At 50.7% G+C, this 13,250-nt stretch overlaps 1 protein-coding gene across 3 annotated transcripts in view; it reads right to left on the reverse strand.

The window, feature by feature from the left end:
- The window catches only part of LOC105473252 (pleckstrin homology and RUN domain containing M2), a 51,546-nt gene that overhangs the window by 11,475 nt on the left and 26,821 nt on the right, over positions 1 to 13,250 (reverse strand). For 2 of the 3 annotated variants that reach the window (XR_011625884.1, XM_071100184.1), the window contains exons 2-7: positions 7,994 to 8,100; positions 7,531 to 7,640; positions 6,355 to 6,454; positions 5,722 to 5,809; positions 4,063 to 4,249; positions 2,564 to 2,623 (exon numbers count right to left, since the gene is read on the reverse strand). Coding sequence is in view for 2 of the 3 variants with exons in the window: in XM_071100184.1 (XP_070956285.1) it covers positions 2,564 to 2,623; positions 4,063 to 4,249; positions 5,722 to 5,809; positions 6,355 to 6,454; positions 7,531 to 7,640; positions 7,994 to 8,100 (652 nt within the window). In the remaining variant the exon portion in view is untranslated. The remainder of the gene's footprint in view (positions 1 to 2,563; positions 2,624 to 4,062; positions 4,250 to 5,721; positions 5,810 to 6,354; positions 6,455 to 7,530; positions 7,641 to 7,993; positions 8,101 to 13,250) is intronic. The other variant, XM_071100186.1, reaches the window with a different exon arrangement.

Genomic DNA, 13,250 nt, shown 5'->3' on the forward strand with positions numbered 1-13,250 from the left:
GCTCAGACTGGAGCGCAGTGGCACAATCACAGCTCACTGTAGCCTTGACCTCCTGGGTTCAAGCGATCCTCCTGCCCTGCCTCAGCCTACAGAGTAGCTGGGACTATAGGCGAGCACCACCATGCCTGGCTAATTTTTGTAGTTTTAGTAGAGACGGGGTCCCCCTGTGTTGCCCAGGCTGGTCTCAAACTCCTGGGCTCAGGTGATCCTCCAGCCTCAGCCTCCCAAAGTGCTGGGATTACAGGTGTGAGCCTGGCCTCCCCACCGCCCTTTTTTTTTTTTTTTTTTTTTTTTTTAAGTCTGCTGTCTTTTAATATAAGGACAAAAGAGGAGGCTAAAGGCAATGAGCAGCTCTGCTAGAAAGCAGCAGCAACATTGAGGACTTTTTCCAGATTTCCTAGGATCCCAGAGCCTGAGTTCTAAGATACAGAAAACCGTGCCTCTTGGTCCCAAAGCAGGCTCCTGCCAAGCCCATGTGTTCTTGCTCCAGCCCCTGTGATTCTCCTCAGCACATGCGGTTGCACCCAAGAGGAGCCCTGACAGGTGAGTGGGCAGATCATGAGATGTGGTGGGTGTCAAGACCTGGATGCCCACCAGTTCTGTACATAAGCCAGAGACCAGGGGAAGGCCACCCCAGGCTCAGAGTTTGGAGCTGCCCCAAGTCCTGCCTTCCTCCAGGTCCAAGGAGAAGACAGAGCCTCCCCAGGTGGGCTGCCAGAGTGAGCTCAGGAATCCTGCTCCAGGAACTCAGGAAATCTCACCCTGCCCTGAGGCAAGCAGTGCAACTGGGCTGTTAGTTCTCAGGCCGCAGGGAGCTCTGAAAGGCTGCAGAGGAAGGTCAGGCCCTGCTTGTCAAGTGACTGCAACAGGCGTGTCAGGAGGGGGGTTAGTTGTTAGAATCAGAGGGGAAAAAAACAATATCCAGCATGTGTGCTGCAAGAAGAGAGGCTGAGAGAGTACATGACGTTATGATGGAATTCTGGAATCCAAGCTAATTTAGCTCAAACAGGGGACCCCTCAACACTACTCTTGGCCAAGTGTCATAGTGTGCTAGCAGCCCTCACTCTCAGCGCTGCCAGAGTAGACGCTGAGGCCGGAGGCTGAGGAGGCGCTGAGAGTGAGGGCTGTTAGCACTCATCAATTCCGGACACAATAGTTTATTTTTCCCAATGCCACATCTTATTTCCCCCGGAGTTAAGGTATTTCATACTCACATTATTTGGGAAGGGATCACCTGTCCCCCATCACTCAGTGATCATATCTCTAATAATGTGGGGAGAGCCACCTGCCCCTCATCCTCAGGTTGCGGCAGTTCTCACCTCCCCTGTTCAGAGGCCAGGTTCCCTCACCTCCCCTGTTCCAGGCTGGAAGTGGCCCAGAGGGTAGGAGGCTCTTTTTTTTTTTTTTTTTTTTGAGACGGAGTCTCGCTCTGTCGCCCGGGCTGGAGTGCAGTGGCCGGATCTCAGCTCACTGCAAGCTCCGAGGAGGCTCTTTAATAACAGAGATTTGGACCAGGTGCAGTGGCTCACACTTGTAATCCCAGCACTTCGAGAGGCCGAGGCAAGTGGATCACCTGAGGTCAGGAGTTCAAGACCAGCCTGGCCAACATGGGAAAGCCCCGTTTCCACTAAAAATACAAAAATTAGCCAGACATGGTGGCACACACCTGTAATCCCAGCTAGTTGGGAGGCTGAGGCAGAAGAATCGCTTGAACCCGGGAGGTGGAGGTTGCAGTGAGCCAAGATCGCACCACTGCACTCCAGCCTGAGCAACAAGGCAAGACTCTGTCTCAAAAAGTAAAATAAAATAAAATAACAGGGATCTGCTATGGCCTCAGATTTAAGGGGGGAACATTCACCTTATTGGCAACGTAGCCTTTGCTTTGAGTAATCGTGGCAACCTGGAAATAGCTTTGTGAATTTATGGAAGCCCAGAAGTGGAATTTCAGGCAGAAAAATGCCCAGGCACTGCTACTGCCCAGCAGACAGGGTGGGAAGGCTGGCAGATTTCCTTTTAATCTGCTTTAAAGCTTCAAAGAGATTCTGTCTGTAAGAAGTTTCAGCTGTACCTGGGCAGTTCCCTTACTTGGACCTCAACCACTCCAAAACATCCACGAGGAAGCCATTAGGAACAGACTGAAAGAATCAAGCTCTTTCTCCTCGATGCTCATCTGACCCAAAGGAGCTTACAACCCGCATGTTTAAAGGCATGGTTTTCCAGAACAAGTCTCTGTTCACTGGGTCAGGCCCTACACAGCCCGAGAGCATCAGCTGGCACTGCAATCAGGAAGGGTGATCCTGTATCCCCCGAAATGCAGCCACTTAGTGACTCTGAAAGGCCACTGCGCAAAGGCAGGAGCCCTGCACTGGGAGAAGGGATTTGCCTATGGCTAGAGGTCCAGTTTTCCCACTGCAGAATTCCATCTATTAGAACACCAAACTTGGCTTTATTATGATTATGGACATTATTATAAATAATAAGGAGCTGATTTGATACATGCAGCAAGCTTGGCATGGAAACATTGCAAAACAGGAAAAGAGGGTAACAGCGGACTCTGGCCCACCTTCCCAGTCTGTGCTGGGTACAGACGGCACTGCTGGAAACACATCTCCAAAATCATAATCTACAAAAACGAGGGACAAAACTGAAGATTAGAAACACAGGCAGTGGAAGGACGACTGGAGGGAGGGGAGGGGAGATGGGATGGGAGACATGGGGAGGAAATAGGAGAGGAAAACTTCAACTTTCTACATTGTATCCAACAACCTTGGGGAAACTGACTAGGGCCCTGGCTGTCTCTCAGCTCGGGCACTGGTCCAGGAGCCTCCAACCAGCCGGAAAGACCTTTCAGGGCCACCCCTTTCCATACCCAGAAGCTGGTTCTGGCAGAGAGAAGCCTTGCTGCCTGTGCCTAGCTTTGTTTTCTACCCATTGCATTCCTTCCCTCCGTACCCTAGCAGGGCACGGAGACACTGCCCTGGCAGCTGCGGTTACACAATCTCCAAATTGCTGAGGGGACACCTCCATCCATGGATCCATCCTTGCCCTGGCTCTTCCAGCAAGGCCCGCCCCTTCGACTCCTCTAAGGCGGCCCATGGGCCCAACCTAAGGAGACTGAACTGCCGTCTTCAGCTTGCACAGTCAGCAATGCAGGTCTTGCTAACAGCAAGTGTGAAAGGGACCTACCTCCCTTCCTGGGACATATAACCCATGGTACAGCAGAAATAAAGAAAGAGGAAGGTCAAGGTCTCAATGCTAAGGCAATTCTAGGGTGCCCCAGGGCTGAACTGGGGCTGGGATCCCCTTCCCTGGAGGTGAGGTGGTAGGGTGAAGTCAATGAAGGGCTCTGGTCTCCCACAGGGGATAGAGTGGGGGAAAACGGCCAGTTTTATTCATGAACACCAGGGCCTAAGGTTTGAGAGAAACCAGGCTGTTCCAGTAAGTCATTGGGTCAAGACAACAAAATGACCTGCAGCTGCTTCCTCGGTCTCTGATGCAAAGGGTGCGACCATCCCACACATCAGCGATCGCAGAAGGAACTCGGAGAAATTGGACGGACACGCAGGACACAGTGGCAAGGTTTCCCTGCGCTTCAGACCTGCCTGGTTCTCTCTTCTTCTAGGGGTTGCTTAACCTCTTTCTAACTGGAATGTGGGTTCAGACAAGCTCCCCAGAGCAGGCAACAGTCAACCCTGTGACAAGGGTTTCCACGTCCCACTGCTAAACCTTCCTTGCTTAGAAAACTGCCCCAGGCATGTGACTAGAACCTTCTGGAAAAGGGTCTAACCTTAAAATATATATATATATATATATATATATATATATATATATATATATATATATATATAAATAAAATTTTGGCTTTTTGTGCCCAGAATCCGCTTTTTAGCCACCACAGGGACTCTGAGGAGATGAAGATCTGGGAAATGGCCAGCCCTGTTTAATTGCAAATTTCAGCCACCAGACCAAAACTAGCCAAGAAAGACGTCACTCAGCCAGGCTTAAGCAGCTCAAGTCTGTTTCACAGCAGGGGCTTGGCCGTTCTGCCCTGGGGCCACTCACCCTCACTAGATGGGGCAATCGCACTGTCATCCCACTCCAGGTTGGTGGAGGTGACGGAGTTGAAGGAGTTGAGGGACAGACTGTCTGAGCCGTGGACCGAGCTGGGAAGGCGGTCTTCGAAGTCCAGCAGATACTGAGGTTTGTAGTAGTCGGGCATGTAGGGGGCCAGGTCTAGGTAAGGGGCATCCTGAGGAGAGAGTAGAGGAGGCCCGTTTGGTGGGAGACTCCGTGTAACGGCCTTCCGCGGACAGCAGAATCCAGGCCTGGGAGATGCAGATGTGCCTCTGTCACACCCTCTATGCTAGTTATTCTTTGGGAAATCAAGGGCTGAAAGTAGTAAATTCAAAGAAAAGCTGCTAAGAAGAGCAGTGTGAATATTGTTGGCTTTTAAAGCTGTGGACTTTAGGCTGATGGAAGACACAGCTGTCAGAACTCAGCTACACCCTTTGATGCCCCCGTTGTCTCTCTCTCTCTCTCTCTTTTTTTTTTTTTTTGAGACAGTCTCACTGTTGCCCGGGCTGGAGTGCAGTGATGTGATCTCGGCTCACTGCAGCCTCCACCTCCGGGGTTCAAGCGATTCTCCTGCCTCAGCCTCCCAAGTAGCTGGGATTATAGGCACCCACCACCACACCCTGCTAATTTTTGTATTTTTAAAATTTTTTTAGTAGAGACAGGGTTCCGCCATGTTGGCCAGGCTGGTCTCGAATTCCTGACCTCAGGTGATCCGCCCACCTCAGCCTCCCCAAGTGCTGGGATAACAGGTGTGAGCCACCGCACGTGGCCCAAGGAAGGTCATTTCATTAGGACGGGGCAGCTGCATTCCATTCTGAGCCCATTCCAAGAGGTGCCTGGGAGCCTCTTTGGCTCCATGTGGGCCAGCATCACATTTGTACAGGATGTGATGGGGAGAGAAGCTTGAGAACTTGAAGAGGGTGGCTGAAGGCTCGTCATGGAGCTGATGACACCTTTCAGAACCCCAGAAGCCCCAGGCTGAATTTGCCTTGTCCTAACTCTCATGTCCTAAACATGAAGGCCAGTCCTTCTGGGTTAAGATACTCCAGACACCGGGCGCGGTGGCTCACGCCTGTAATCCCAGCACTTTGGGAGGCTGAGGCGGGTGAATCATGAGGTCAGGAGATCGTGTCCATCCTGGCTAACACGGTGAAACCCCGTCTCTACTAAAAATACAAAAAAATTAGCCGGGCGTGCTGGCGGGCGCCTGTAATCCCAGCTAGTCTACTCGGGAGGCTGAGGTAGGAAAATGGCGTGAACCTATGAGGCGGAGCTTGCAGTGAGCTGAGATCCGGCCACTGCACTCCAGCCTGGGCGACAGAGCGAGACTCTGTCTCAAAAAAAAAAAAAAAAAAAAAAGATACTCCAGGCAATGTGGCTTTTCTCCAAGTTGGATAGGGAGATAGGAGGAAGTAACCTGAACCAGGAATTCTTGCCATCAGTAAGGCAAGAGAATCACTTCTCTTCTCACTCAATTCAACGGACCCTGAAACCTTTCCCTCACCCGAAAAAACAAGCTTTGCTCAAGCCCAGTCATACTCAACAAGCTCCCCCACCAAGACCTGAGAAATGAAACCACCACCCACCCTGCCCCTCCCCTGGCCCCTCCTCTGCTTCCCACAAGCAGCGCGGGCCCTGGTGTCTCACCAGGTCCAGCTCGAAACGAATGAACTCCAGCCCGGACACCAAGGTCAGGAAGAGCGTCAGGTGATCGTGGCTGCAGACCAGGGCATTCCTGCAAGACACGAGAAGCCACGATGGTGCCTCTGGGTCTGTTGACCAGCCTGGCGTGAGCTTACCAACATGCCAGCTGTGTTGACATTTGACACGTGATGTCCCCCACCTTGGAAGGCACCCATCTTGATATAGCTATCGCCCACCACCCTCTCAGCGATCTCCTGCTGGGTTAGCAGCCACACTGCACTGTCCTGCCAGTGTCTTCAGAGATGGATAAGCACAAGGCTTGTGAGGCTCTCAGCAGCTGCTGTACACACTCTGTTCCTGCAGCAACCCCAGCAAAGCCTGAGCCAAAGCTTGGGCACTGGTCAGCTCTGAAGTCTGGGAGGAGGACCAGAGAGTAGCAGAGACCCAAACTGGACCCAGGAGCCCAGATGGGACACTGGTGCTCTCAGTGAAGGCCACCCAGCTACCGGCAAGGTTCTAATGGCTCTCTGGCATCACTGATGTGGCACACTGTGCTGTCTGCATGACAAGAGCCTTTGGGAGGTGGCTGAAGGGGAGCTCTGAGGCTAGGGGAGACAGACTATCCCAGACACTCACTTGACGTAGTACTTATGCAGCAGACCCAGGTTCTCCTGGAACAACCGCAGGTAGCTCTCCAAGGAGTTCTCGTTGAGGGCCAGGTACAGCCAGGCACGGCCTGCAAACAAAGGCAGGAGTAACCGGCAGGAAGGCCTGTCAGAGTGCTGGCTTTGATTTGCCAAGCAAGGGCAGAAAGGAAAGAAAGAGCAGGTCAGGGGACCAGGCACTTCAGCAGCCTTCGCGCTTGGTGGGGTACCGTAACCCTGAGTGCTTTATTTTCCTAGTCAGACCTTAGCATGTAGCTGGCCAGGAAATTCTGATAAAGAGGGCAGACTGCACACTTCAGATAGGTCAAGAAACACCAGGATCCTGCACCGATCCTGTAGGTAACAGTCATCCCGGCTCAGGGAGAGAAACCAGACTCCACAGCACGTGCTCAGGCTGGGATTCCATAGCAGTCCAGCTCTCGCTGGCAACTCGTCCTCCTTCCCATCACTGCTGCGCCAAAAACCGTCATATGCGGGGAGCAAAGAGGCCTCATGAAGGGGGCTGGCATTTTATACATTTATTTTTTATTTATTACTATTATTTTATTTTTTGAGACAGAGACTCTGTCACCCAGGCTGGAGTACAGTGGTGTGATCATAGCTCACTACAGCCTTAAATTCCTGGGCTCCAGGGATCCTTCTGCCTTACCCTTCCAAAGTGTTGGGATTACAGGCATGAGCCACTGTGCCCAGCCATTTTCCTAAATCTTTAGAGATAGGGTCTCACTCTTTCTTCCAGGCTGGAGTGCAACGCTGTGGTCATGCCTCACTGCAGCCTCAAACTGCTGGGCTCAAGTCATCCTCCCATCTCAGCCCCTGAGTAGCTGGGACTACAGGTGTGTACCAAGACATCCACCTAATTTTTAAATTTTTGTAGAGATGGGGTCTCATTGTATTGCCCAGGCTGGTCCAAACTCCTGGCCTCAAGCCATCCTCCCTCCTCAGCCTCCCAAAATGCTGGAATTACAGGTGTAAGCCACCATGCCTGGCCTGGTGCTGGCATTTTAACACCCCACTGCTACTGGACACCACCAGGTAATGTGCCTCCCAGGGCTGACCCTGAGGCTAAACCTGGGACAGAGCCCCAAGCTACCCACAGAGAAGGTGGAGCTGGTCCCTTCCCCAGAATCTCCTTGTGACTACTCACTGCGCCCCAGGTTGGTGGCCACGTGCTGCAGCACCTCGATCTGCTTGATGGCCTCTCTCCGAGTGAAATGCACCACAAGCACCCAGTAGCCAGAGGAGAGGTCTTGCAGTCTGAGGAAACAGGACAGGAGCTGCTGTGACCTGCATGGGGCCACCCTGGGAAGCTGCAGTCAGGGGTCCAGCAGTGAGCGCAAGGCAGGAAGTGATGGATCCCCACAGGTCTCCCAGGCACCCAGCACACCTTCATGTCATTTGTGGCGAATCCTCCCCCCATCCTTTATGTCTGCCCAGAGATGATTTACTGGGGTAACTACAGAGAGACTGTGGCCCACTTGAATGGGACAAATCCCTTTCTCCCAAGGGAAGAGAAGGAAGAAAAGGCAGACAAGCTAAGGGTTTCTCTGTGGAGGCTACTCATGGCCTGGGTTGTGCTCCGTGGTCTTTGGAAACTTCCTCCACCTTACCCGTACAGCAGGGCGTGGTCCAGGTGCTCACACAGACGCTGCAGGACCTTGTCATGGTTCCGGATGGCAGGGGTCTCATCCTCACATGCAGCAAAATAGCTCTGCAACTGAAAGAAAAAAAAAATCCCCTCCAAATCAGAAATGGATTAAGAGGAGGGCTACAAAAGTTCTGGAATCAAGAAGGTAGATTTAAAAAAAAAAAAAAAAAAAAAAAAAAAAAAGGCCGGGCGCGGTGGCTCAAGCCTGTAATCCCAGCACTTTGGGAGGCCGAGACGGGTGGATCACGAGGTCAGGAGATCGTGACCATCCTGGCTAACACAGTGAAACCCCGTCTCTACTAAGAAATACAAAAAACTAGCCGGGTGAGGTGGCGGGCGCCTGTAGTCCCAGCTACTCGGGAGGCTGAGGCCGGAGAATGGCGTGAACCCGGGAGGCGGAGCTTGCAGTGAGCTGAGATCCGGCCACTGCACTCTAGCCTGGGCTACAGAGCGAGACTCCGTCTCAAAAAAAAAAAAAAAAAAAAGTCAAATGGTGTATCTACAATGACCAACAGAGATGTCTACCTCAAACCACCCTGTCCCAGGGGCAGCTCTGGTACTGGAAGTTCCAGCAGGCAGCGGCTGTATCTTTACAGCCCAGTCCCCAAGAGGCACCCAGTCAGCAGTCCGCACAGTGACAACTTGAGGCTGGAGGGATCCACAATCCATGCATAGGTCTCAAGTGGTGGCAAGCTTCAGGTCAGGGCCACAGCACGGCACAACTCCAGGAGCACTGCGTATAGTGCTGTCTAGATCGATGCCACACAAACCCAGAGTTGGGGCACTGATACAGAGAGCACTAGGCGCATTTTCCTCCCATTGTCAACAGACCTTTAAACTTTATGTTATTTTTTTTTGCCCTGTTGAAAAATTTTTAATTTTGATGCAGTCAAATCTGTCAGTCTTTTCCTTTACAGTTTCCCGTTTTTCCCAATTATATATTAGAAAAGTACCTTGTTTTCTTTTCCTTTTGGTTGTTGTTTTATTGAGACAGTGTCTTGTTCTGTTGCCCAGGCTGGAGTGCAGTGGCATGATCTCGGCTCACTGAAGCCTTCGCCTCCCTGGTTCAAGTGATTCTCCTGCCTCAGCCTCCCAAATAGCTGGGATTACAGGTGCCCACCACCACGCCCAGCTAATTTTTAATCTTTAGTAGAGACAGGGTTTTGCCATGTTGGCCAGGCTGGTCTCAAGCTCCTGACCTCAGGTGATCCACCCACTTTGGCCTCCCAAAGTGCTGGGATTATAGACGTGAGTCACTGTGCTTGGCCTGTGTTTTGAGACAGGGTCTTGCTCTGTCACCCAGGCTGGAGTGCAGTGGTGTGATCACAGCTTGCTGCAGCCTCAACCTCCTGAGTTCAAACAATCCTCCTTCATATCACAGTGGCCCCACTTGTAGCTACCCTCTGCACACACTAAGGGCCGATGGACTGGGACACCTGCACCACCAGCCTTCTTGCCAGCCTTCTTGACATGGACTAGAATTGCCTGCAGAACCTGACAAGGCTGGATATGGATCTAGGTGCATGCAAGGCTCATGTTAAGCCCTACGCCAAGAAGGACACCAGTGTTCCTGGGCTGGGATGATAAAAGGAGATTTGGACAGTAGGTGAGATGAATTGCAGCAATGTGCAAACCCCACCAGGCTGGTGAGGGCAAGGGCAGCTCCATCAGCTTAGTTAAGGACAAGAAAGCCCAGATATTGGACTGAGTTCACTGCAACCGCAGTTACAGAGAGAGGGCCCCTTTCAAGGCCAGCTCTAGGAGGAAAGTCTCTCCAAGCTCATGTTAGCCATATGCTGTTCTGCTACTGCCCTTCCAATGGCCAGAAGGGAGTGGAACACAAGAAAAGAGCACAGATGTCTGATCCTGATCTCAGGTTTAAGCTCCTGGGACAAACATATTCTCAAGTGTTTTCTGGAAGCAGTGGTAGAGACGGCCACAGCAGGCAAGATACATCACCACATCAACAAGCATGTGCTCCTGGAGAGAGGCCAACAATTCAGCTCCCACAACAAAAATAGCCTCTCTTCTCTGCAGCCCAGAACAAGCCTGGCAGGCCTGTCAGCCAGGACAAACCTCAGTCCTGCAGGGTCTTCCCTTCCCTTCCTCCCAGAGGCAGGCAAATCAGAGCAACACAGGGAAAGATTTCTAGAGCTGAAAGAAAGAGCAATAAGCTTGCAAAAACTGCACAATCCCTCTCAGCAACAGCTGGAAACATTATTGCACACTTCAGTATTAAGTACGACCACACTGGGGTAGAGCTTTTTTTTTTTTTTTTTTTTTTAAATTTCAAAATCTGAGTAAATCTGAGATCAGAAAGCCTACAGACAGATATTAGAGCTAGAAGGATCCTTAGAGATCTAGTGCAACGTTCTCATTAAAAAACCAAAACAGGGCCGGGTGCGGTGGCTCACGCCTGTAATCCCAGCACTTTGGGAGGCCAAGGCGGGTGGATCATGAGGTCAGGAGATCGAGACCATCCTGGCTAACACGGTGAAACCCCTGTCTCTACTAAACAAAATACAAAAAATTAGCCAGGCGTGGCGCCTGTAATCCCAGCTACTCAGGAGGCTGAGGCAGAAGAATGGCGTGAACCCAGGAGGCGGAGCTTGCAGTGAGCCAAGATTGCACCACTGCACTCCAGCCTGGGCGACAGAGCGAGCCTCCATTTCAAACAAACAAACAAACAAACAGACAAACAAAAACAGAATATTATTCATTCTCTTGAATTATAATACCCACATGGAAAAGAATGTGTATGTGTGTGTATTTACAGAGAAGAGGTTAAGTCCCTCAATATGGTTTTTAGTTAAGTGACAGACCCAAGGCTGGAACTCAGACTCCTTTCTCAGGCTAAGATACCTTTAAAGAAAAATTATTCTGAAAACATTGCTTATTGTAAAAATGCAAGCAATGGGCCGGGCGCGGTGGCTCAAGCCTGTAATCCCAGCACTTTGGGAGGCCGAGATGGGCGGATCACGAGGTCAGAAGATCAAGACCATCCTGGCTAACACGGTGAAACCCCGTCTCTACTAAAAAATACAAAAAACTAGCTGGGCGAGGTGGTGGGTGCCTGTAGTCCCAGCTACTCGGGAGGCTGAGGCAGGAGAATGGCGTGAACCCAGGAGGCAGAGCTTGCAGTGAGCTGAGATCCGGTCACTGCACTCCAGCCTGGGTGACAGAGCGAGACTCCGTCTCAAAAAAAAAAAAAAAAAAAATTGCAAGCAATACAGAAATACAGAGGTGTGTATAAAGAGTAAAGGCCCCCTGCTCCCATTTACTATTGCCAGCAGCTTGGTGTGCACGTATCTCCCCAACTCTTTTCCTGTATACACAGACCTAAGAAAAAAGAAAAAAGGAATGCCAGGAGTGGTGGCTCATGCCTGTAATCTCAACATTTTGGAAGGCCCAAGCCAGGAGGATCCTTGAGGCCAGGAGTTTGAGACCAGCCTCAGCAACATAGCGAAACGCTGTGTCTAAGAAAAGAAAAAAGAAAAAAAATTAAAAATTAGCTGGGCGTGGTGGCTCACGCCTATAATCCCAGCACTTTGGGAGGCCAAGGCAGGCAAATCAGTTGAGGACAGGAGTTTGAGACTAGCCTGGCTAACATGGTGAAACCCCATCTCTACTAAAAATACAAAAATTAGCTGGGTGTGGTGGTGCATGCCTGTAATCCCAGCTACTTGGGAGGCTGAGGCAGAAGAATTGCTTGACCCCGGGAGGTGGAGGTTGCAGTGAGCCGAGATTGCACCACTGTACTCCAGCTGGGGTGAAAAATAAAAACAAATTAGTTGGGCATGGTGGCATGCACCTATAGTCTCAGCTACTTGGGAGGCTGGGGCAGGGGTCAGGGGGAGGTGTCCCTCGAGCCCAGGAGTTTGAGGCTGCAGTAAGCTGTAACAGCACCACTGCACTCCAGCCTGGAGCAAGAACTTTCTCAAAATAAATAAATAAATAAATAAATAAATAAATAAGGAAAAAAAGATCATGCTATATTCATTCCGAAACTTGCTTTGCCTTTAAGGAAGATCTATATATATTTCCATATCATTATGAGGCACCATACTTCAACCACTGTTAAATATGGATATCATATCCAGTTCCTGGACATCGCACACAATATTGCAGTGACCATCGTGCGGTCCTGTGTGGATGCTTCTGTATGGTGAGAGCTTGCGAGGGGAACTGCTAAGCCAAGGGACAAACACATTTACAGTCTGCCTGGGACCTGCCACCTGCCCGTCTCGAATGTATGACTGATTTACACTCCTACCATGCTGGTCAACACTCGATATAATTAGTCTCATTTTTTCCAGTCCATTTGGTGAAAAATAGTACCTGTTTTCTCTTCTTCTAGGAACGTGTTTCTCTTCTAGGAACTCAGTATGCACAGCCTTTGCCCAATCTTCCACTGGCTGCTTGTGTTTTTTGTTATTATTTGTTGCAGCTCTTTAAGGATTTAACCTAATGTGTTTTTTTTTTTTTTTTGAGACGGAGTCTCGCTGTGTCTCCCAGGCTGGAGTGCAGTGGCCTGATCTCGGCTCACTGCAAGCTCCGCCTCCCGGGTTCACGCCATTCTCCCGCCTCAGCCTCCCAAGTAGCTGAGACTACAGGCGCCCGCCACCACGCCCGGCTAGTTTTTTGTATTTTTAGTAGAGATGGGGTTTCACCATGTTAGCCAGGATAGTCTCGATCTCCTGACCTCGTGATCCACCCGCCTCGGCCTCCCAAAGTGCTGGGATTACAGGCTTGAGCCACCGCGCCCGGCCCCTAATGTGTTTTTATGTATTATTTTCCCCCCATTATCAATTGACCTTTAAACTTTGCTTATGTCATTTTTTTCCCTATTGAGAAATTTTTAATTCTGATGCAGTCAAATCTGCCAGTCATTTCCTTTACAGTTTCCCATTTTTCCCAGTATAAGATTACAAAAGTGCCTTTTTTCCTTTTCTTTTCTTTTTTTTTTAAGATGGAGCCTCAGTCTGTTGCCCAGGCTGGAGTGCACTGGCACAATCTCGGCTCACGGCAACCTGCGCCTCCAGGGTTCAGGCAATTCTCCTGCCTCAGCCTCCCAAGTAGCTGGGATTACAGGCACCCACGACCACCCCTGGCTAAGTTTTGTATTTGTTAGTAGAGATGGGGCTTTGCCATTTGGCCAGGCTGGTCTCGAACTCCTGGGCTCAAGAGATCCACTCACCTCAGCCTCCCAAAGTGTGGGG

Source organism: Macaca nemestrina, chromosome 1 (assembly GCF_043159975.1).
Source record: "Macaca nemestrina isolate mMacNem1 chromosome 1, mMacNem.hap1, whole genome shotgun sequence".
In the NCBI taxonomy this organism is placed as follows: Eukaryota; Metazoa; Chordata; class Mammalia; order Primates; family Cercopithecidae; genus Macaca; species Macaca nemestrina.